The following is a 24,011-nucleotide window of genomic DNA, read 5'->3' on the forward strand; positions in this document are numbered from 1 at the left end:
ATGCAAATCAGCTGTTAGTTTTTAGGCAGTAGACCTGGTCCTATAATATCGAGACGTGATTGTACCACATGTCGCATAATTCTATCTAGCACCAAGGATGATTCCATGATGTGCTTTTGGAGATTCTTATACATGAAACATGAAACTGCGGCAATATCGCATGCACGAAGGCCCTTGATGTCAGGTGGCATACGCTATTGAAATAATATCCCATGTTCTATGTATAATAAATTAATTTTTTTAGATTGACAAGACGCACAGGTTTTGGACGTGAGTCTATAACGGCTAGGTTTGATTTTAATTCGGTGTTCCGGGGCCGTGACATTGGAAATTAGCGGTTAAGTGTCACGTCTTTACATAGGTCAGATGGTTTCGCATAGTAGTAGTGTGCGAATTTATTCTGAAATATCAATTCAAAATTTTGTTTATTCACTATCCATTCCTTTGTCTTTGTTTTTAGGTTCTGAGTGGGATTTCGAGAATAAAATCCCACCTAGTTGAAGCTTTTATTGTCTACGAAATTCTTTTTCTATAGATCTATGGGCTGGGTCATGTTAATAAACTCAACCGGGTTGAGCATTAACACCAGTTTTTTAGCTAACGAGACCAGGCTTAACCTTCTAGGTAGCACGTTCATGTCAATTATGTAAACTGTGTGTTTACGGAGTAGTATCAACAAGACCATACGTTCCGAAAAAGTGATGGTTACTCAAAAGAGATAGGATCTTAATTTAATCTTCTGACGTCATAATAATTTTGTAGGTGGATGTTTGACTAGTGTGGCGTCCAACTAGTGTGGCGTCCTACTAGTGTGGCGTCCTACTAGTGTGGCGTCCTAATTGTGTCAGAAGTTTTTTTATATTATGGTCAAAATATGCTACAATCTATTCATACTATTTAACCTCCGACTTCCTGACCCATTTCTGGTAACAGGTAATTCACTTACTTTAGGTCATACCTCGGCCCACATGCCCCGCAAACCGACCTACAAGCTGGTTTATAGGCTGGTTTGCAGACTAGTTTACGGGTTACATTTTTATTGTTTATCAGCCTGTAAGCTGGCTTGCAAACCGGTCTACAAATTCGAACTGGCCTTGAGCTAATAGCCTAGGAATCGACGGCCTATAAATTAGCCTACAGACCAGCTTGTGAATTCATGGATTGGCCTACGGATAAACCTGTGGGGCAACTGGTAGGCCGGCCTGTAAATTGGCCATGGCCTAGCTTCTCAGACGTGTGGGTAGGGTGGTGATTCAAAGTAAGTAGAAAAACAGCATATGTTTTGTGAAAAGGGTGACTTTTGGAAGATATAACCTTATAACTTCGACGTTATAGTAATCACACCCGGCAATAATTTAATAGTTTTAATTAAAGGCCTTTAACATCGCCAAGCAGCTGCGGATGGTGCGCTTGATCAACGTGTCGGCTTATTTCCACTTGTCTTGAGTCCCGTTTGTGCAAAAACTGGGATATATTAAGGTGTAGGTCCGCACCCCCATCAACGGCGGACTTTATTTCTTTCGTACTAGTTTTTGTAGGAAGGACTATACGTTAGGCCTCAACCCAGAGCCATCTCTCCAGAATCAATTCTCGCCTAAAAATGCAAACCGCCAATCCTACGAAGATTTCGTCTCTTCCATCTTTTGACATACCACATAAAAGTTTGAAATCAGATATCCAGCATTATTTCCCCGATGAACTTCCGCTATCTGATGGCCCCGACAAGTATGATCCTGCCAAAGCATACGAGAGTTCCGTGCGCAGGATGAACCGGAAGTATGAGATTGTGGCGGAAATACGGCTGCTGAAAGAAAAACTATGGACAACAGAAATGGAGCTACTGGCGACGAATGCAGAATTGCAGGTTTCGAAGACAAAATTACAAGCGGCAGAGAGGGAACTGAAGGTGAGGGAGGCAGAAATTCAAATAAACTTTGGGGCCCGACGAGAAAGCGATCAATCATTTGGCAGGCTCCTATTAGAAAAGGCAACGACGGTCCAGGTAATAGCTAGCGATAAACAAAAAGATGAGGGCGAGAATCTACCAAGACAAGGAAGTAAAGTTCTACGTTGTAGGCTAGAACCATATCGAGTCTCTAAGGATCTTAGACTTGTCCGGCGCTGTTCTCGGCGTCTGATTAAAATGATGGGGGATGCATCTCAAAATTGACTCCGAAATTACAAAGCGCCCGCAAAGGACAACTCGAGGGATGAGGCGGCTTTAAGTTAACTCTATATTTGATGTTGAAGTTTGTGTAATTAAATATCAATACTAAAAGCGAAATTTGATGCCCAGCTCCGCTCATGTCTTAAAGTCCGGTTATGCGCTTAAGCATCACAATTAGGTAGGCAACATAACGACATTTGGCTCCATACGTTGGCGATCCGCAATGATTCTAAAAAGTATTTAATAATATATCAGGTATTGTAAGTTGCAAATTAGCTACCACTGCTACTATTATTCTTCAAATTTGCGACAAAGTTACAGCGATTTGCCTGATCTATCCGTATTTTTAGAATTTAGATCCATAAGATGGCATATAGCTATCTAACCCATTTTGGATGCAGAATTTTAGAGTTGAGACTATCAAATTCTAGATCACTTTGCATTTCTGGAACTCACTTTCCGAAGTCTAGACGTCGTGGTGTCTGCTGAAGGTCTATAGTAGCTGTATAGAAGAATCGGATCGCACCCTATATTGGCTGGTATCCCATCTAAGTTTTGGTATAACCTTGGACTTATGATTAAACAACGGGGCACGGAACACCGATATTACGAACAGTGACATTCGCTGTCTTGGAATTAATATTCGGCATGGATTCAAATTCCGAAATTAACGAAGTACGAGCCTCGGCTATGCGTGTACTACTACCTACCAGTCAAAACCAGATAGTCTCTTCAACAGTGAATCCCTCTACCAAGCCTCCACGGAGATTCCATCTATGGAGAAAGAAGACGGAAGTACCCGTCGTGTACCCACTCCCAATTCTACTTGCGGCAAACGAGTTTCCAGAACTTTGGCCTGAGAACGCCTTTCTTAAAAAAAGAAGGCATGGAGAATATAGCTGGAAGGATATATCGATCGAGTTAGAGGCGATAGGTTGCGGAGTTTTATCTAAGGGCTGTTTGCAAAGACGATTATCGAGAAATACTCCATGGTTCGGTTTAACCGGAATCGAAATGAAGACTCGTAGTATGAGAGCAAAGAGCGCAAACGCCCATAGAAGTTACCGTTGCTACCAGAGATCAGAAACATCAAATCCAGAACCCTATCAGCAAGAAGCTCCTAATATCGGCTTTCTAAACTACCCTGAACCTTCTGATGATTCTCAACGCAGAAGCCAATATGAATCCGATGAGATTCTTATAGAAAGTATGCATTTAATACCTCAGTTGGAGGAACACATATGTTCCACATTGTAGTTTATCAATCTTAAAAATTACTTAATTTCATGCAGTAGTACAGCTTTCTAGCGGCTGTTTGATATTACTATGAATTTTAAGCAGTTTCGATGTATTTCCACCTATTTTATCTCTATCGCTGGTCAACAGAATCAATGTTGTCGAGTGTACCTCACCCCTGCTCCCGCTGAAGGTTGTCACGCAATTTAATTTATTGATCCAACGGTTGGCCCACTCTCAAGTCTATCATACACTTGGCCCTTAGCATCATATACAATATCGCTAACTAATGGATCTAGAGTATTTCCATGTGTCCCCTGCATGCACCGATTCACATGTACAGATCGGATTTTGGTGGGCTGGCTTCGCTTTTAAAGGAATTGTCGCCTATAAATTTAAAAAAAATTGGTTGATATTTGAAGTTATTTAAGAAAATAGCAAATTTATTAAAAATGACAAAACCCGACTTAAGGTGTAATTTAGTTTTTATTAGATATTTAATGTTCTAGAGGTGCAGAAAAGAATGATTAATTAATTATTTGAATCCATAACAATAATGTAGAAAGATACTTGGAAAAATCAGCTTTAAATCTTCCTAGAGGCCATTTCTCGCTCTCTGGACTAGTTATAGTCAGCGCCATCAGGTAGTAGGAAATAGTAAATCATGAGTCTTTCGTTTTTTTGTATCCTTTAGATCATTTATATGTACTTGCCTCCAACATAAATACATCACAACCAACCAAATTGTATCCATGTATGTAGTGCTCGCTTATGAATCGATCCCGGCGGCCAACGATAGTGTGTGTGTGCAAATCTGACTGCGCAATTGCATGTAGGCTCCGATGGGCTTGCTATTTGGCAGCAATTTTGGAACAAGATTAGATACGAGACTATTCAAAAGTTGTAAGTGCATAGGCTATCTTGAAATATTAGGGACCCTACGCATAACAGGGCCTGTGAATACCACTAAATCCTTCACGAATTTAGCAATTGTCAAGTTCATATATCGTAAGCTACACCTATACCACGCCTATACCAGAATAACTAGCTTCTATTAGTCCCGTTGACAAAGAATCAAAAGGTTTTTTGCCACATGTACAATAGTCGAGCCACAAGAACTATAGAATTCCATTAACTAGCTAGATAGTATTTCAACTGAGACCTATATATAGTTTCTTGCATCAATCCGCAGTGGCAAGTTGACAATAAGAGCACACATAGAGTAGCTTTTCTCTATCCGCAAACGTTTATTTGATAACACTGAGGTTTTTCGCGCTGGACTATGCTATCCCTATCACTTCAACTAAATCTTGTTCCCCGCGAAAAACGCCCATCGACTTCTCCGTGTACAGATGGCTGCATATTAATATTCACAAAGTGATGCCCATTTGCCCCGGTATCCACGGATGAAGTTTCTGTTGTAGGGGGGTGTCTATTTACAGAGGTATTTGGATCCGATGCTCGTAATCGCCTATAGAAAAGCATTGTTAGCCGGATAGATACGGTCGATTTCTGGTGTTTAGTTCAACACCAAGTACCTGATAACCCCGCCTAAGTCCTTCCGCTTTCTAATAATAAAATATCCGATAATTGCAAGTAAAATCAAAGCAAGAACAATCGCTGCGATAGAGCCGGGTGTCATTGGCTTCTTAGAGCTTGGCTTTCTTGAATAATAAGATCGGGGCTTCAAGGCGCTCATTTCTGCTGGGTGTCTAACGATTTTAGGCGTATAACGCTTTCAACGATTCTTGAGTATCGAATGCTGCCGATTTGCTAATTTTATATTCCCGTTCCCAAATTTTTCTTAAGGGCGACTCGCTTATTTGGGGTACATGCTATATTAGCGAGCGCTTTGTCTTAATAGGAGCGAGGCTAGGGTCACTCCCTAACAACCAACGCTATACTACGTACTATCGATAGGGAATAGTTACGCACAAAGACATAGAAAAATAAGCAGAGCTTCAACCTGAAGAAAAGAAAACAGTCAGAAATTTGGTGGAGATTTGATTTTTTGGTTTATTGCCTTGGGCGGTAGCGGCGTGTCAAGATCAAGGACCTTTTGTAATTAACTAGCATTTCTTTTTAACCATGCACATATCTCGATCTCGCACCATGCAGTATCAAGACTTGTCGAAACCGAGATTTTCGCCAAAGCAATTGATTATTTGTTATAGCTCGCAAGACAGGTAGAAGGAATTGTGATTTATTTACTACTCAGCCCTGCGGTATACCGGTATAAGAAAGTCATAGTAAACCCATGCCTTGTATAGAGCTACAGCTATGCCGATCTAGACTGTTAACATGCTGCTACTCTTTCTGCTTCTGGTACTCCAAATCCTCGTATTACTACCAATTTGGGTTTGTAGAGCTTTCGGGCACGGGTTAGTAGTCTCGAATCTCCACAACGGCCTTTTACATATACTGAAAATAAGGGATTCCGCTGGCGGGTACTGATGCTTCTACACCAGGCTCGGAATCTTAGCCCCATACTCAATATATATATATATATATATATGCCGGATGTTTACTCCTAATAAAATTTCCCCTTCCAATAATAATAAGCCTAGCCCACTTAGAAGAGCTAGAGTTGTGACAACGGCCTTTGGGCACCGGGATGGCTGGCCACCGGCCCACCGCTGCATCGATACCCTTTGAGCAAGGCCAGGAAATGTGGTATTTTGGTGGTTTCGCGAAAGAACATCCATGTTTGTGAACGGCCAACATGCAACATCGCAACGCAAGACCAGCAGGCACTTTCTTCACGTGACCATATCCACGACTACATTGAATCGAATGGCATCCTTTTCAGGGCCTCGGCTTCTTTTGATTCAGACCGTAAATTTCGATCCGAGTTGCATCATACAAACACCTAGCACAAGTGGCCTCTAATATTGGTCGAGGCTCCAAAACGGCCTCGAGGCGCCGTCTAGATCTAGTAGCAGCCAACGAACAGTAGCGCACTAGTAAATATATACCTAGGTAATATTATGGACCAAATTTCCGATCTAGACTCTTTCGAATCTATACTTATGTAGGGAGGTTAGCAGCCAACCCAGTCTTTGAAATCGTTGGTCCGGTTGTGCGCTCCGGATATGCATAGCTACCTCGGCTAAAAGGCCCCATCAACCTAAGAAATATAGATGTGACAAGTATACCAGTCACTAATGCGGCAAAAATGATATAAAAAATATATATATTGTTTAATATGCTACTTTAGATTATGAAGAGGGTACGAACAACACGGCGGATGTAGAATTATATATGTCAGGTTTATCACAAGGTGACATGATTATAGCCTAGGAAATTCGTATTGATCATATGGATCGTGGATATTATAGCTCTAGCACAAAAGATATTCATTTTGGCCATGGAAGAGGTCTGATGATGTAGGTCTACTTGAGAGCTCTGTGTGTATATCTTTGCATTGTTTTCAACCTTCATTGTTTTCAATCTTCATCGGTGGTATCCGAGGCTGTGAGGTATGACTTTGGGGTGAACCCAGTAATCGTAGATGAGATCGTTATTACAACAGTCGATCGTTCTCTGGTAGATGTCTCGGTGATCGTTATGGTAGTAGCATCTAATGAGTAGTATTTGGTAATAGGCTCGACTATAGTAATAGCATCTTGCAATGATGTAGCTGTGCGAAGAAGAAAAGCGGCTGAGATGTAAGATGTAGTAAAAATGGTAGCAGAGCTATTTAATATCATTATTGGAAGCTCGTTGTCAGAATGAGCTCTTGTGGGGTAGTTAAGTGTTGGTATTAAGAAGGGGAGAATATTGATGGATTTCATTATATCGTCATGGAAGTTCGAGAACTGACTGGAGAAATGGCATCTAAGAGGAGGTTAGAAAGTTAGACAGTGCAGTGGCATACGAATATTTATATCCATTAGCATGTCTTTATAGGCGCGAGTGAAAGTAGGTATTTAATATCTGCGAAAACATAATAATAGCATGGCCTTTGAATTGTTGGGAGGTTGCGGCGTCAAGTAAACAGGTAGCACTCGAAAAGCTAAGCGATGGATGGATTGCGAAAACATGTTTCGCAATGCATCGACCCAGCCCGTCTGAGAGTCTAAAACTAACTCCATCTTGACTTACCTAGGTACTTAACTGATCAATACTCCTTCGCGCTTCGTCACAACTCTTCTCACCAAATATAGAATTGTCCTCAGGATAGCATGTTCGAGTGTTCAGTCCTATTGCATAGAGCGGCATGGGGGGAGGGTCGGATGGCCGGCAGGATCAAGTCGTGGAGCTAAAAAGCCAGGCAGCTTAGAAAGATAGTTTTCGCTCTAACTACCTAGGTAGACGCCAAATTTCGCATTTGCCGGGCAATATCATGGGCCTAAACAACACCATAGGCCCAAATTTAGCTTGCATGACAGACACCACCTCCGATATTCGATTCCTTGAATTGCTTGGCATCGGGTTTTAAATTTTGGGTAAAGCTCACCCGCTAGAAAGATAAAAACGTTCGAGAAAATTTTACCCTTCAATGTCGGGAATTGCAACCATTTCGCGCCCTATACAGGCCCATTCCCAATAATTAATAAAGGAGCTGAGGTATACCTTATCGGAATGTAAAGGATGACTTCATTTAGCTAAGTCCTTATTTAGGTGTAGTTTTGCAGGTGTCTCGCTCCATCTTGCCTCTACTCAGCTGACCGCGCTGGCATGCAGGGCCCTAGCTACCAGACATACAATCGGAATTGCGAGACTCGACTGCAACGCAGTTACAACATTTGGACAAACTTGACCGAAAAACGCTGACTAACGGAGCACTCTGCCGTCGTGCCACATCCGTACAGAACCTGGTTTTTAGCCTCGAGTCGAGAAAGTGGCAAAACACCTAGCTAACCGATGTCGGGGTAATACTTCCCTAGCGCACGAGCCGTACGAGGGCGTCATTTAATTTAGAGCGATCGTGAACAGACCCTTCGTATCAATACTCAAAAAACCGAATGCAAATGCCCAACTGCGTAGCAGAAGACTTAATTAGAACGCACAGCGTGCGTCCCAAATTTTGGTGGTTTTGCCCGCGAAATTTTTCCCACCTCTTTTTTCCCCCAGAGAACATGCCAAGACTTGCCCTATTAGGAAGAATCTGAGGGAGACTTCCTATTTTAGATGGCAATGACAAACATAAATTAAACCACGTGATCATATATATAACAAGTTGGCAGCGTGAGCTACCAAACGTGTGCATATGTCTCCTCGTTACGCCCTCCAGTTTGGGATCGAATCGCTCTTTGGTACAGTTTGTCCTTGCCGTAACGTCCCTTTGATGGTGTGACGGCCGACGGTTGTGGATGCCGGATGATGGCTACATATAATAGCATTTTCGCTATAGGACCTTGGATATCGAATACGAGCCGTTAGCGTCGCCCAACGCATCGCGGTAGCCAAAAACGGATATTTTTCATCCTCGTTAGGACATACCGAACGATGATCGGCCTGCTCAGCCGGCAGTCAACCCTCGGCCTCGGAATCGCGACTCGACTTAACAAAACGAATATGTAGCAATTTACCATCCTGTCGGGGCTATTAGCGAGAAATACGGATATCACATGGATTTTGGCTGCACGATTCTCAATCACAAATACAGGCTCCACCCGACAGCCCCACAATTGCACAATGTGAGCGTAGACGCATGCTCATTGGTTTTAGACCGGCAGTGGTCAAAATTACAGCTGGGAATTTGGGGCCAAAAGTAAACCAGGTCAGAAGGTAGGTACTGTGCCACTTACGTACATACGTTAAGTTTGAAACGGAGTTGCTGCCTCACGAGCTCACTAGAGCATCAATACGTATCGTCCCTGTAGCTCTGTTGCAATGATACCCCTTCTTGACGACGTGCTATGTAGTAATAAATGAACGAGTGTCGAAACTCGACAAAATTGAGCCTGTAAGTCTGACTCGACTCTCGCATGGTATACGGGTAACATCATGGTCCTATAGCCCCAGTTCCCGATTCTACCGTTTCACAGCTGACGCCGGACTCAAAAACATTTTTTATTACGAGTTCCATTCCAATACCGGGCCATCTAGATAGGGAGTACGAAGTTATTACTATAGTTACAGGGTCACCACCCTTACCGGATCTTTTTTTTAAGGTCAGTGCAGGCTGGTTTATGGAATTCCTAATGGCCGGTAATAAGTCGGAAACACTTAAAACAACCAGTTAAGCAAGAATGAATTTTCCCAGTGGCCACGCGATCACGCGAGAGAAAATGGTCTCTGTGTTTACGAGATTGCACGAAAAGATGAATATATGTGGGCTGAGACAACAGGTCGGATTTTTGGCATTTTTCTGCGACCATCGCAATCCGCCAAATGGCTAGACCCAAAGATTACCCACCGGTGTTCAAGATTGAAACCCCTTTGAAGGAGAAACCCCGCTCACTTTTACGTCCACCCAGTTGGATACGTCCGTCGCAAGAGAACATGCATGTACCGATGTTAGAAAAATCACTACGTCCGCAAGCAACAATGCGACAGCATCCACGAGATTTTATTAAATTGCCATTAGCACGAATGCGTCATCAGACACAAATACCACCCCCAGAACCGCGGGTTCGATACTATTGCAAAGGTCATTAGAGGCATCAGAAACTATTTATGCAAGCCCGCGGACTTCAGCTCGCACGGAAAAGCTGGGGCGAACTGCTCAATTACCATACAGGAGTCCTTATCGTGGAATAGAGACCTAAGCTCTTGAGGTATCTAGGATACCATCGTCCCACATTTAATTATGGTGTGTGAGCTACACCGAGTTACAAGAATCTGGCGGTAGGGGCGCGTTCAATTCGCTCTTGTTTTCACGTATAGTAGTACAAAACGATAGCTTCCGCTGGTATGCCAAGTAATAGATCATTGGTCAGGCACTAGTTACGCTTGATACAGCATTAGACGGTCGGAGCGCGTTCGAGAATCTTTCACAACTTTCTCCAAGGATTATAATCCTTTATCGCCCAAAGAGCTGAACGATCAATATGTAGATACCAATCAGAATTCCTACGGCTCTACTGCAAAATTGTTGGATTATATATCAAAGTATACATGGCATGGATTTTGTGCCACGATTGCGTACGGGCGCCTGCCCAGAATCTGCCCCGCAAAGCCAATTTTAGACATAAAATAACATGCAAATCATCTATTACCATGGAATTCCGGAAGCAGGCTGATCAATTGATTGTACTCTAAAAGATTCACAACTAGGGCCGAATAGATTGATTCATGACATATTTCGGTTGCGATGAAACATGCTGTACAGCTGTAGCTGTAGCATGTAACGGCGCCGGCGATCACCGTCATGTAGCACGTATGTGGCCTCATGAACTCCGATATCCCTGATGGTTAATATATCTTGCAACTGTTTGAATAGGATCGATTCTGAATAGGATCGATTCTCAACAGTGCGCGGTACGTATCCGTCTTGTTTCAATATATTAATATCGAGGTCCGGTCCGGTCCGGAGTCGATCAAAGTAGTCAACATGCAACAACACATTGGAGCTGTTGGAGGTTAAGCTGCAAGAGGGGCATATCATGGGTGTCAACTCCATAGGCCATATTTAAATATTTGATGCGATTTCTGCGGATTTCAGGACCATTTCCTGATGTAAGATGCGACCAGGCTAGCAAGAAGCTAGTCAAGCCTATTATGGCTATAAAGGGACGATATAATTGCGTGATATATAACCCCGTTCGTTAGGCTGGGGCCTGTGCTACTGACATTAGTACCGTCGAGTCGATGATATTATCCCACCTAACATGCACTTTGTCGCGAGATTTTGTAATAACTAGGTTAATTATTGGCCAGCTGAGTCTGCGGCACCTGCGCCGTATACCCAAAAATAGATCATTAGATATTTGATTAGCTGTCATTCAGAAATATGATTCACTTTGATTTGGCAGATCAATGGCGTTGCAACAGTTATATATTGAGGTCAGTGTACGGGGACGAGGCCAGCACTCACTAGTATATCTTACAATCGACTAAGAATTTTGCTTACGCGTACCATTGCGTGAAGTAATCATTAGTATATATACCAAACTCTACTCTTGTCGAAAAATACCACCAGTTAACGGCATATATACATCAATGGCTGACCCGATGGAAATTCTCCCGCTAGAGATAAACCTTTACATTTTATATTTACTATCGCCAAAATAGGTTTTGAGAGCAAAGAGGGTTTGTAAGTTGTGGAAAATGCGAATAGAGTACGGGATAGTGGAAAGGTATGTCGCGGAACATTTCGGATCGACGAATATTACGAGGAGGTATCGAGTTCAAGGAGACAAAAATTGGGCAGAACGGGCTTTAAGAGCTAACTGTAGGTATTTAATTTGATAGAGAGAGCCTTTCCATACGCTAATAAAACTCTTAAATACCTAGACTTTGCGCAGCAGCGTCGCGCCGGGCCCAGGCCCATCAAAACGATAACGTTGTCTAACGTATCATGCTGGGAAGCCGTCAACGATGAATTGGTTTTTTGGACCGATGTAGGGCATCGTTACATCAGTTGTATTGACATTAACCCAGCTAGTATGCAAAAGCATTTTGTAAATCGCTGGGAATTGCAATCTGTTCTGGGAATAAGCTATACAAACTTCTTCATCGACGACCTCGTCTCGGTCCGTTCTCGGCCAGAAAGAATGATAGTCATTTGGCACTATGAAGACAGTGAGATGTATACAGATCAATTTGTGTAAGCTTTCCCCCTTTCCTCTTGGGAATCCCCTCAGCTGATTCAAAATTTAAGTGCCTCCTGCATCGATACTAGTCGTGGAAAACCGGACAAGATATGGAGTTTTGAATTCGGTGCGACTTATCCGTGGGAATTGTGTAAAAGTTGTCATTGTTTCGGGGGGCGAAGGCTGTATTCGATCATGAGATCGGATTCGCTGAACTTGAAACAGCTCCACCTTCTTATTCTTGATTGTGAGAACGGACTAGAAGTCGACCGAAAGACGGTGGAACTTCGCAACCCGGTAGTCAGCGGAGGTGTTTATATAACTAGCCCCGATGGCAAATACCTGGTTGTATCTTACAACAGGTGGCTTTGGGTTTACCAACCGGAAAAAGATTTCATTCAAGAGGTTGAAATGATCTGGCTGAGAGGCACTCCTAGCTCTATAGAGTTCAGAGGGGCCCAGCTTCACATTACGGAACGGGAGATTATCGCGACGGAGTTCTTGGTTTTCGAGCTCGATTGCGACGATAACTTCAAGCTAGTACGCATCCGAAATTACTGTTTCATGAAGTCCAGACAGTCGATATCTTTCGTCTTGGACCATTCCCCATCTCAAGGTAGATCCATTGAGATCTCTTTAAACCTATGGGATGAATTCGTGGAGACCACGAATTTTGTCTCACCACCAGATCTCCTATGGGAACTCACCTCTGAGCCAACTATTCTATCGTCAATAAAGGCGTGGGCCATGAAAACCCTACCAAACCCCGTACCTCCTAGAACATCGGGAGACATCTTACCAAGAGTCATGAACGCGATAGCTCAGTCAACGACCGCTACTATCATCTCATTTCTCGAGCGACTTCCCGATCCCCCCGAAAGCCCAAGAAATATTATGCAAAATTTATTTGTGAGGAAATACCCGCACCTCATTGAATTTGCCACAATTCCACGACTGTATCTAATAGAGGAGGAGTTGAAGGTCAGGAAAAACAATAGTACAATGCGTATTCCTGAAGATTGTTGCAGCAGGGATAGATGGAGAATATATAGGGATTGCGGAGGCGTCGTAATTGCTGATAGCAGTTATTTAGAAACAGTCTATATTTACGATTTCAGACCCAAATATTGATGAGGAATACTCAGAAATGGCGGCACTTTTTGCTTCTTGCTTTACCCCAAAGTAGAGTAGAGTTTTGAAATATAGTTCTTTTTGGTCTCGTACCCAGACATCGCAAGGGCTGGTGAGCCGTTACTTGTTCTTTTGCAAAATTATTAAGGCTGAGCTCTGACCCTAGAATTTCCAATGCTTGGACTGACTATGCCCGTAGGCTATGCCTGTATTTTCACGATATTTAGTATTTTAAACCTTTAAACTTGGACTTCTAAAGTAATCGCCCTTATAGAGTCAATTTTGTGTTGAGAGTGTGGTAATCTGTGAAACGCAGAAAGTTTAAATTGGGACAGATGTTCGATCGGGATACGGGTATTGTCCCCGTTTCGGTACCGATCCGCCAAGTTTGAGCGCACATAAGCACAGATCTAGATCGAGGGCTGTTAACTTATCCTATAAACCAGTTGACAACCTTCAAGCTTCATCCGATGCGGTCAAACTTTACAAGGGAAACCAGTCTCGATCTGGTACGAGTTATCGACAGTGCAGCACCTCATAAACCGTAAACCAGTCCTCAGAAAACGCCTCGCGTAAACCCCGAGCTCCAGGTCACGATGCATGCTGTGCAGCCGCGATCGCGCGACCAGCTCTCTTCGGCCAATGGGTACCTATTAGCATTGGCTCTCGGTCTCGCTCTAAATAAATATCTTTTCCAGGCATTTGTAGGGCCGTCTTATTCTTCAAAGTGACGAAAACATTTACGATGCGCCCGGCGAGCCGAGGCATGGCTCCCTCGTTCCACAGCACGATCGCTACGCCATCGCTGAAGCGGGTTGTGCACTTTCTATCAAAGGCGGGAGAACGTATTGGGTACGATCCCTCAAGCTCATCCGACCACTGATTCGCCACGATGTATTCGCGTAACGCTTTCCCGCGACGGACGCAAAGAACTGAATCTGGCACCACGGGGCGCACGGAGATCGGGTGACCTAACCGCTTAAACACGGCGACAGGGCCTCGTAGAACGAAGTAGCACTACTCTGGCGGGGTGTGGTCCCTAGTTCGGGGAATTTGCGGCTGCTATCCATTTCTCGGGGAAAAACCACAATGGTCCAGATGCGTCGTACGACTTCTACTAGACATGGTTATACCTCGGCCTTGTTTCAATACTTTTCTCTGCGAAGACCCGAATGAACTATTTCCGTGCCCCCCCACGGCACTGAAGAAGGCAGAAATTGAGCTATCATGAGTTTTTTATTTTATTTCCGAATGTAGGACCTCATGGCTGTCAACCTGTCAGCCACTTGTTTGCCCCAAACCATGGTACTCCTCCAGCCGCTAAGAACCGAACCAGGTTAGGCAGTTTGGATGATTAAGAAATCATTTCTCTGTTCCAGGAGTCGGTTGACTCATATCTAAGCGAATTTAGTAGCAGGTTGTGTCCGAGGGCATCTGAGACCGAGACTAGGTGATGCGATGAGATTTGGCCTGCATACTAAGTGTAAATTTTCAGGTTCATTCTCATATGTTAGTCGTATATAAAAACCTTATATATTGTTTTAATGATCAGTAATACACTGGGACTACTAGCCATCTTATCAAAATTCGATAGAGAACTAAGGATTGCGCTAGTTATCTACATGTCTTTATCTACACAGTGAACCCATGCCCATGCCTATACCCGTCAAGCCTGTAGCTTCATGATTCTGTGGCCGGTGTTCCTGTGGCTATTGACGTCATTTGGTTGTTTGTTTATAGCTCTTTTGGAGTTGCGGTCCTATATGGGTCACCGCAACAAGTCTAACATCGTACTTGTCTGCACTAAACAATTATTTTAGTGTGCCCATGCTATTTTCTATATTTTCCCATATAGATCCCTCTCCCTTCGGGAACACCCGAACAAGATGTCCATATTGTCAACGTCTCTACCATTTGTTTAAGATACTGAAATCGTATTCAACCGGATCAAACCGAACCCAAGGATAGTAACTTGCAACCCTTACCATAAGCCATAAAATTTTTTCCTCTCGAGCGGCATCAATTTGTGGGGGTTCGACAAAGCTCTCGGTCTCGTCATTATCGGTGACTCCGCTAAAATAATCACCTGGGAAATATTTTCCGGCAATTTCAAGACCACGCATCATATATTCCTCTGGCAACGGCTGTAAGCCTTCAACGGTTGGGAAGCTCTTGCTGTCTTGAACTCTTTCAAGAAAGGCTTTATTGCTTTTCTTTTCCTTAAGAAGTGCTGTTCCATACTGTGTCATTTGTTTCCAGGGGAACCTTTTAAATATCAAGGCTATTCCATTGGGGTAATATTTGAGATAGTCGAGGAAAACGAGCCAGACGTGGATATGAGGTTGAACACCATTACCCTCGCAACTGAACAACAAAGAGAGGATGTCGAAAGCAAGTTCTTGCGTACAAATAAGAGAAATGTTGAGGGTATCAGAATTTAACTCAGAAGGTCGAAAAAGAAGAGCGTCTTTGGGCTCGTTATCTGCGGCATCGGCATCGGCATCGGCAGTGGTGTGTTGATTTTCTTCAGAAGTAGTAGCTACTTGCATACTCCCGTTTTCGAGGTTATATTGAAATAAACTAGCGACCCCACAAATGGCAATATAAGCACCAGAGGCCTTGAACTTGGGTTTATTGATAGGAATACTCGTCTTAAGGAGCCCCAAGTATTCATCTTTCTTCTTATCGAAGGTATTTTGGTTGACACTAGTGAAACAAATGGAGTGTAAGGAGATGAAAACATCATGATCAAGTTGGACTTCCTGGGAGGCAATGTCGGCGAAGAGAGTGAGAATGCTCTCACGAGCGGCTGAGAATGGTTGAGTAACTGCTAAAGCTTTATAGTAAAAGAACAGTTGTTGAAGGGTGTCGAGGCGGGAAACAACAGCCAAATAATGATAAAAGCTACCAATATGAGGCTGTCGATATGCTCCTTTGGAATACCAAGACCTGGAGGAATCCATCCAAGTGTTGCGATCACGAGGATCACTTTGAATAGCCATATGATAACGTGCAAGGTACCCTAAACACTCAATCCATGTATCCGCGAAAACAGGCTTGGTCTCATATAAGAGAGCCATCATAGAATAAGCGTAAGAGAGGAAGGAGGATATACGCTCAGAGTCTTCAAGTTTATGACTTCTGAATAGCTCAAGAATATTATAGACACCATGAAGGCACATACGATTAGGCATGTTATGTTTTGTCGCAAGCTTATTCACAGAGAGCGTAGCAACATGGTGTTGGCTAGCCCAAAGGAAGTCATGATATTCTCCGAGGAGTGTTTTATGTAGGGTAATGAGGCTCTGGCACTCTTCGTCGGTCAGAGGTTTACTATCAATGGCAGCAGCGGCTTTCTCTGGAACTAATTCGATACATTTCGCCTCGAGCATGACAATACCATCATAAATACCCTTAGCTTCAGTAGCCACATCTTCTGGGAGGAGTGGAGCAGTGTCCAGTTGCCTGATAATGTCAGAAGAAGGAGGGGTAGTAGGCGACGAGATAGAGATAGAACTAGGAGGTGGCGATTGAGTGGTCGTATGAACCGTTGCAGGGGATGGGATAGAGTCCCTGGCTTGGACAATGCTTGTCTCATCCGCCGAAACCATTGGAATCGGTGCTGGCTGAGAGGGTATCTGGGCTGAAGGCTTGGCGGAGCAGACTGTACTATGCGACTGCCCGGATGGCCTAGCGACGGCAGCTAGGGTGGTTGATGGAGCAAGTTTTCCTTCTTTGTGCATGTAGAAGGGAAGTGGTCGATATCAAAGAAGGGGAGGAGGTTGACTCTAAGGTTAACAGAATCTGAGGCGGTACGTATTTAGAGGAGATACCAGGGATGGAAATCAGAGGTTTCTAGGAAACTAAAGTTTGCGGTGAAAGCAGGTACAAGTTGATGAAGTTTGTGATGTTTTTTGGAATAGAAGAATTGATGGGCATGAGACTGGAAATTTATACAAATTCTTCAAAACGGCTCCTAGAGAAGCCACGCGCAAAGTCTGAGAAAAAGAACCGCCAATTACCTAGGTAGTATTCCAGGCCCCACGCATGCGGCCCATACATTTTCGCGTTCGCACTGCCTTTGCTTTTCTTTTTTCGAGGTTCGCGAACAACGCGAAGGCCCGATATGTTGAAATTTACGGTGAGAATGGTATCCCCAAGTTATCTTCGGGCAATCGTTTTCTTTGTCACAGCAAAATAATTTTTCCCAATTTCGCTAACAAGCGTTTTGGTGGTCTAGATGATGCCCCACTCGGTTCCTCCTTCAACATCCCTCAGCCTCCCTTAACCTCTTTTAGAGGATTGATATTAATTAGACTGCAAAATCGTGCGAGAACTTGAAGTTGCTAGCAATTCTGTGTTTCTACTGCTTATACCGAGAGAGTCCTTGGGAATGTACTACACAACTATGAACTAGGCCGGCTGCAGCAATTTGGAGGACCAAAAAGATCACTCGTGAGAGTAAATTTGGAGTATCAAGGAGACCATGGAGACAAAAAGCTTGTAGTAAAGCTCTATGGAGTTACTCTAGAGAAATCAAGGCCGTCTTGCTGGGCATATCCCCACAGACTGTATGGAATATTCCGCACACGGTTGAAACATTGCGTCAGCATATACACCTGTAAATGCGAGAGTATTTATATTTCCATAGCAGTGATACGTGGCTTGTTGGAGCCCTGACGCACAATCCCTAAAAAGAGAGGAGCAAAGAGACTTCATTTGCCCTTGTAGACGTGGCTGAATGGTTTATGATGTGTCAGCTGGTTGGCTGACATGTGTCAGGTTAGAAACGGAGGCTAGTTGTTAGTAACATCATTGGTACTGGGTATAAATCCAAGAATTTATGGTGGTGGTTGGCGATTACGATTTCTTTGTCTTTTTTTTTTTTTTTTTTTTTTTTTTTGAAAAGGCTGTACACCAGCCCTTGCGACGTCTGGGTACGAGACGAGGTAAGGCTAACTAATTGATCTTTCGAATTCCCGGTCTGCCCGGGCTCTATGCTACTTGGCCTTGAGGAGCAGCCTCTAGGTTTCATGGATGCAACCGCACGTATTCTCATTCGCGCTGCGTTAGCCTCGAGACGTCGAGACCAGGTGCAAATAAGAGGCTTTTCTTCTTCTTTTTTTATCAAAAGTCTTGATATATCTTCTACGAATTAAATCTTATTTATCAATATCCTAGTATATTAGATACAACTCCAGAGCTCCGCAGCTTTAAAGTAGAATGACGCTCAGGTATCAACCGATATCCATCCCAGGATACTGTCCCCTGCTTTACATGACCGTGCAAATGTCATGCATATTTCCACTCCACTCAGAAATACATTCTTGACTTTTTCTTTTTCATTTTTTTTTTCATTCTTTCATATCCTAGCGAAACACTGAGCTCGAAGTTCCAACATAGATTATATCTATGTTCGGAAGAAAAGGAATAAAACATAAAGATCCGAAGGTTGATGTGTGGACTGCTTTATGGCATGGGACTGAACAATTCCATAACCAGATCTAGCTCGTAAGCACCATCGCCTTCCTCGACAGGTATCCGCCTAATTCTAAGAAGGTTCGGGGCTAAAACTGGCACATTTGGAAAGGAGCAGCGTAGAACGAATAGGGATATCTTGCAAGAATATTTTCATGCAAAGAAAGACCACTTCAATAAATTTAATATATACATTTGTTTTTTGCGCAGACTACTCCTCTGTTAAGGCCTGGGAGTGTAATAGATTTAGTAATTTTAAAATTTCTGAGGGATTGAAATCGAAAAAACAAATTGGCCCTCGATAGTTTGTGAGATTATTGTATTGGGTAACTATACAGTTCATCAAAAACCTTTGCCACAGGGGCCTTATTGGATATTCGTGGAACTGAATAACCAAACTCCGTCTGCAGGAACCAACCAACACATTTCTAGAGGTGTGGGATCATGTTGAGCTGCGACATGTTGAGCTACGACATCATGTTGAGCTACGACGTCGTCTTCGGCGCACTCAAACACCTCAAAAGCTGGTAAGTTCAGACTCTGAGCTACAACATCATGTTGAGCTACGACATCATGTTGAGCTACGACGTCGTCTTCGGCGCACTCAAACACCTCAAAAGCTGGTAAGTTCAGACTCCTGATAAAAGAATTCTCAGCAGCTATTTTTAAAAAGTACTGGAGACTTTCCGCGGTATATGGGTCCGAGCCCGTGAAAATAGATGTAAAACGAACAGGAAGAGGATATTTCATTTCCTGGATGGGGAATCCCTTCGTTCCCGATGGTAGTCTGGCAGTGGGGAGAAGTTGATCAAAATTTTGGGCTTCTTGAGACGGTATTTCTGGGGTATCCTTTCGATCGAGGAAGCGTTTGATGAAGTCACGTAGGGCCATATGATCCTCACGAGTGAGTTGCTGCTGTGAGGCAAGGTCATAGACCTCGGAATAACCAGTCCAGTTGACCGAAATCCTATAATTCTGACAGAGAGACACTGCCCAGTTACCATCAATTGAAAGGGGTGGTGATCTCGTAGGTTCGAAATGTTGATAGATGACCAGGTACGCTGCCTTCATGATATCGCTAAGGGTAACATTGGCCCCCATAAATATAGCGAGCCATATAGATTTAAAGGTTTCGTATTCAACGAATGTGTCAAGTGGTAGCATTGAGTATTTCTCCATTGCTTGCTCTTGAGCAACGTTCGTGGAATATTGTCTAAAATCGGGAATTTTAGTATCCATTTGTTCAGTTAATTCTGGGAAGAGAAAGGAGGAGTATTCGTACAGGGCGAGAATAGAACCTGTGTGGTTGAGCTATGGAGTCGCAGATTATCGTCCGATGCTAAGTTGCGTCTAGGCTCACAATTGAAAGGAAGGGGATGGGGACAAAATATAGTTCGAAACAGACCTAGGCATCACTCGGCCTCAGGTCTAGTAACCCTATGCCGTTCTCTAAGCCGCAAACCGAGTGCCTCAATATCCGCGCCGTGCTTAATTTGCATTGATAAGAAACAGGGGGGGTTGGGGGAGCTTGAGGGAAATTAAGGGAGATTAAAGGAGGTTGAGGGAGGTTGAGGGAACCGACCGGGAATTGTCCAAACCATGAAAACGCTAAGGACCTAAAGTAGCATCTACCTGGCCTGGCCATGCATCAAAAGAAAACATTGCTGGCATGCGGGTGTTGATGCAAGGGTAGCTGGATAACTTATGCATCGTAGATTTGTGTTGGCTCCAAGCGCATCCCACCTAAATTGGTTAGGTTAAGGTTGCCAAATGTGCCGCTGTGGAAATCCCGTTCAACCATTCAGGTAGCCCTGACAGCTTTCGTACTGACCAAGGCGGCCTATGCGGCCCAACTATATCGCGATCGAGAACCCCTTTCCATTGACACAACCTTTTTTTTTTTTTTTTGGATGTTTACAGCTGGATAGCTCCAGGGTGCAAGCGCCGCCGCAAGTGGCCAGCTAGTATACATATAGCGCTTAAGGAAAAGTTGTGGAAATACATGAGAAACTAGAACTGATTATATGGTATGTACTGAGGTAGTCTCCCGCCCCGAGTATTCGAAATATAAAAGAATAAGCAGAATCAAGATGCAAAACACTGAATCTGTGTAAAAAGAAGCTCTTTACAGCCTGGGTATAAGACAACCCACAACCTAAACTTCAGCAAGCGCTAATTCGAACGATATTGAGAATGAGTATATCGCACTCGACCACGGACACATAATCCGATCACAATCTGAGCCGAAGGAGACGTTGACGGATACTGAGTCCGAAGTAGAACCCCCGAGGCGAAGTTCCGGGTTAATCGAATCACGACACATAGATAAGGCTATGACCACTTCGATGAGCAGATCATGCATTTGCAGGGCTGGCGATACCTGGAAGATTTTATGGCGCTCGTTTCAGGACTTTAGCGAAATGACACATCTAGCGGATATTCGACCGGACCCAAGCAAGTATGATGTCGCGGAGATGGGGTCAAGCCACTAGGCAAGGAGCTCCGAGAATCAACGAAATTCTTCCAGCTACGGGTTATTGAGGAGGAAAAGGAATCTTGAGAGTGACCTACTACTGTCGTCCGATGATATTACGTCGTCCCAACCACTAAAGCGTATCAGACGAGGGAAAAAAAAGCCAGACCTAGACATAATTCTACTGACACTGCTCTCTCATCACCTACGTCGTAAAGCTCTAATAGAGGCACAGATTTAACTTACATGTGATTAGATGTCGGTGAATACGGTGAATAGAACGACGGAATGACGGATCGGCACCCAGCAAAGCCCCAAACTGTGGGGATCCGCCATTACAACCTAATAATATATCGATATAAGAACATGGACTAAGCGAAAAGAAAAAACCGGCCCCGTAGGTGACTATCAGGGTTCAGCCCATTCAAAGGACAAGGGCATAATTCTCGTACACTTGCCTCAAAGACAAGTATACCTGAAATTTACACAATCAGTTGACGGCACTCAATTAGTGGGTATCTTAAATCCCAAAAGGAAAGAACCCCCAAAACAATCAAAATTCTTGGCCACATTGGGAATTGGCGCAATTGTAGGCTACGTTTAAAAGGATAGAAGCTGCTCATTGAAGTATACCTGGTGCTGGAAAACTGGAAGCAAAATTGCGATTGAGGAAGGCTTTTATCTCATATATGCATATATTTTAATATTTTTGACAAAGCTGCAATGCGCAGTCGTTGTAATTTAGATATATTCTATGGTACGAGACCAATATATTCGCAATAATACCTGTGTTGCTTGTGTTGCATTTTATTTCTTGGGCCTTGGCGTCTGAAGCCTAAGGTTTGAGTAAAATCTACAACATGAAGCTGTGTTGTAACGTAACGAATCTAGCAGCAGGCGCAGCTGAGACGTCGAGACGTCTTAATTCGAATATCGCTGATCGAGCGCGATCCAACATCTGCACTAGAGTCTTGGATTACAAGAAACACTCAGGAATAATATGAAATCGTCCCGAGGGCTTGTGGCAATTCGAATACCAAGCCCAATAGCAACTACATGCACCAACCAGCACACCTGACCCACTCTCGTTCACTCGCCATAAGGTTAACAAGTACACCTTCCGCGGGATTTCAGTTGCAAACATAATAAACGTCCGATCCTGGTACGGCCTCCATGGCATCCTACTTCGTCCAATAATTTCGTCTTCGTCGTAACAAAAGCCCCTTTCTTCTGGTCCTGTTAATGCTTTCCCTTGTTCTAACTATAGTAATACGGTCTGTGATCTCGTAATTTGGGTGCTGGCTCGGCATGGTGTAAATCAATATTAGTGCTCATATTGAAATTGATGGATGGGGTTTTCCAGCCTCCAAACTAAGCAAATTACGGAGATTTAGAGATCGAGGGCGAGGATGCTTTACTCTCACTTCATCTACATAGGCCTATATAGGTGATTCCAGGACGTCATTGTACCCTATGTAACGTAAGCTTACAATGATAACAAGACTCGGAGGGCATTAGCTCGAGCGAAATTATGAACTGTGCAGCACAGTGCAAGGTCACAAGTGGACAGAGCAGGCTGGTCAACGTAACCACCGCCCACGAACGACGACAGTAGTAGGTATCTCAAAAAACATCCTGAAAATATAATCTCAACAGTACCGTAATTTATTAGTTTCGTATTGCCATTTTCTACGTTCTTTATTCTATAGCTGTTGTAATTACTGCTATATTTGCATATGAAAGTGGGCCGATTTAGTAGGGCGGATAGTGTCTAGCGGTGTGCATGGACGGTGTGAATGTGAATCAAAGAGAGAAACGATGCCTAATGCATGTACTGTCGATTACCACTCTGTTGTAGTATTATGCCTGTAGTTCTGGTATGGAGGGTTTGTTTTGAGTTGGAGAATTTATACCGCAGGCTATAGACCCGTAGGCGGGATATATCGATATAGTACTAGGCGGTGGTAGTCTGGGGCAATGCAGAGGTCGTCTTCGTGACCTAATTGGGTCTACTTCCTTCTTCTGGCCCGCTGCTTGATTAGGCAAACTGTCAAACATGTGTTCGCGAAATTATTTGCACAACGCAATTGGGATTGAGGTGAATAGAGGTAGGTTAAGGTATGTTAAGGTGCAGTCCTATTGGTCAGGCAAGGTACCTTGTGCTACACAATGCAACAGCGCAAGGCCCGGTATAGTGCAATACCGAGTCTAAGAAGCCAGTACGTACCAGCCCGCTAGCAAACCCCGCACAGTTTCACCGCTTTTGCGGTGTGACTTCGATCCTCCTTGTCCCGATATATTGCCGTACGTCACCTTCGAGGGGATAGGGCTCTAATGACCCATTCTCAAACTAGAAACCAAGATGTTAAAGTTAGTAGCATTCGCAAAGGTCTATTTCCCGTTGCGAATTAGGAAAATAATCAAATAGAATAGAACGGAGCGAAACGAAAAAGGATGTCTTTGATAATCTACCCGGAATCAAAATCCGAAGCTCCTACATGGTGCCGAAACCTCACCCCGATGCAGGGACATTAAATAAAATACAGACGGCCGTACGTGGTCTGTGATCCACGTGTTGAATGTCGACGCTCTTAAGATCTTTAGCAAGGATGATAGCAACTCGTGTCTAGCTGGGTATTCCATAACGTTACATTGGGTACTAACTTGCTCTTCTCAAGTTTGGAAGAATCAGGGCAGAAGCGTAACATGAATATTGGTCTGGTCTCACCAGCCCTTGCGATGTCTGGGTATGAGACCAGCCTGATCCTCCTCTCGATACCAAACTTCGAGCATGCTGGTGGCAGTTTTTGCATTATTTTAGACT

At 43.7% G+C, this 24,011-nt stretch overlaps 4 protein-coding genes across 4 annotated transcripts; 2 read left to right on the plus strand and 2 right to left on the minus strand.

Moving 5' to 3' along the window:
* Positions 1–1,600: 1,600 nt before the first annotated feature.
* On the plus strand, positions 1,601–2,170 carry AOL_s00091g38 (uncharacterized protein; the record flags this gene model as incomplete). Its single annotated transcript, XM_011125796.1, has 1 exon — positions 1,601–2,170. One exon carries the CDS (start codon positions 1,601–1,603, stop codon positions 2,168–2,170), a length of 570 nt encoding a protein of 189 aa, XP_011124098.1.
* Positions 2,171–12,300: 10,130 nt separating this feature from the next.
* Positions 12,301–13,291, plus strand: AOL_s00091g39 (uncharacterized protein; the record flags this gene model as incomplete). Its single annotated transcript, XM_011125797.1, has 2 exons — positions 12,301–13,189; positions 13,224–13,291. The coding sequence occupies 2 exons, from the start codon at positions 12,301–12,303 to the stop codon at positions 13,289–13,291; spliced, it is 957 nt and encodes a 318-aa protein (XP_011124099.1).
* A 1,852-nt stretch (positions 13,292–15,143) lies between these two features.
* AOL_s00091g40 (uncharacterized protein) lies at positions 15,144–16,979 on the minus strand (the record flags this gene model as incomplete). Its single annotated transcript, XM_011125798.1, has 1 exon — positions 15,144–16,979. One exon carries the CDS (start codon positions 16,977–16,979, stop codon positions 15,144–15,146), a length of 1,836 nt encoding a protein of 611 aa, XP_011124100.1.
* A 2,101-nt stretch (positions 16,980–19,080) lies between these two features.
* On the minus strand, positions 19,081–19,953 carry AOL_s00091g41 (uncharacterized protein; the record flags this gene model as incomplete). Its single annotated transcript, XM_011125799.1, has 1 exon — positions 19,081–19,953. The coding sequence occupies one exon, from the start codon at positions 19,951–19,953 to the stop codon at positions 19,081–19,083; it is 873 nt and encodes a 290-aa protein (XP_011124101.1).
* Positions 19,954–24,011: the final 4,058 nt, after the last annotated feature.

Source organism: Orbilia oligospora (assembly GCF_000225545.1).
Source record: "Orbilia oligospora ATCC 24927 unplaced genomic scaffold scaffold00091, whole genome shotgun sequence".
Classification (NCBI taxonomy): Eukaryota; Fungi; Ascomycota; class Orbiliomycetes; order Orbiliales; family Orbiliaceae; genus Orbilia; species Orbilia oligospora.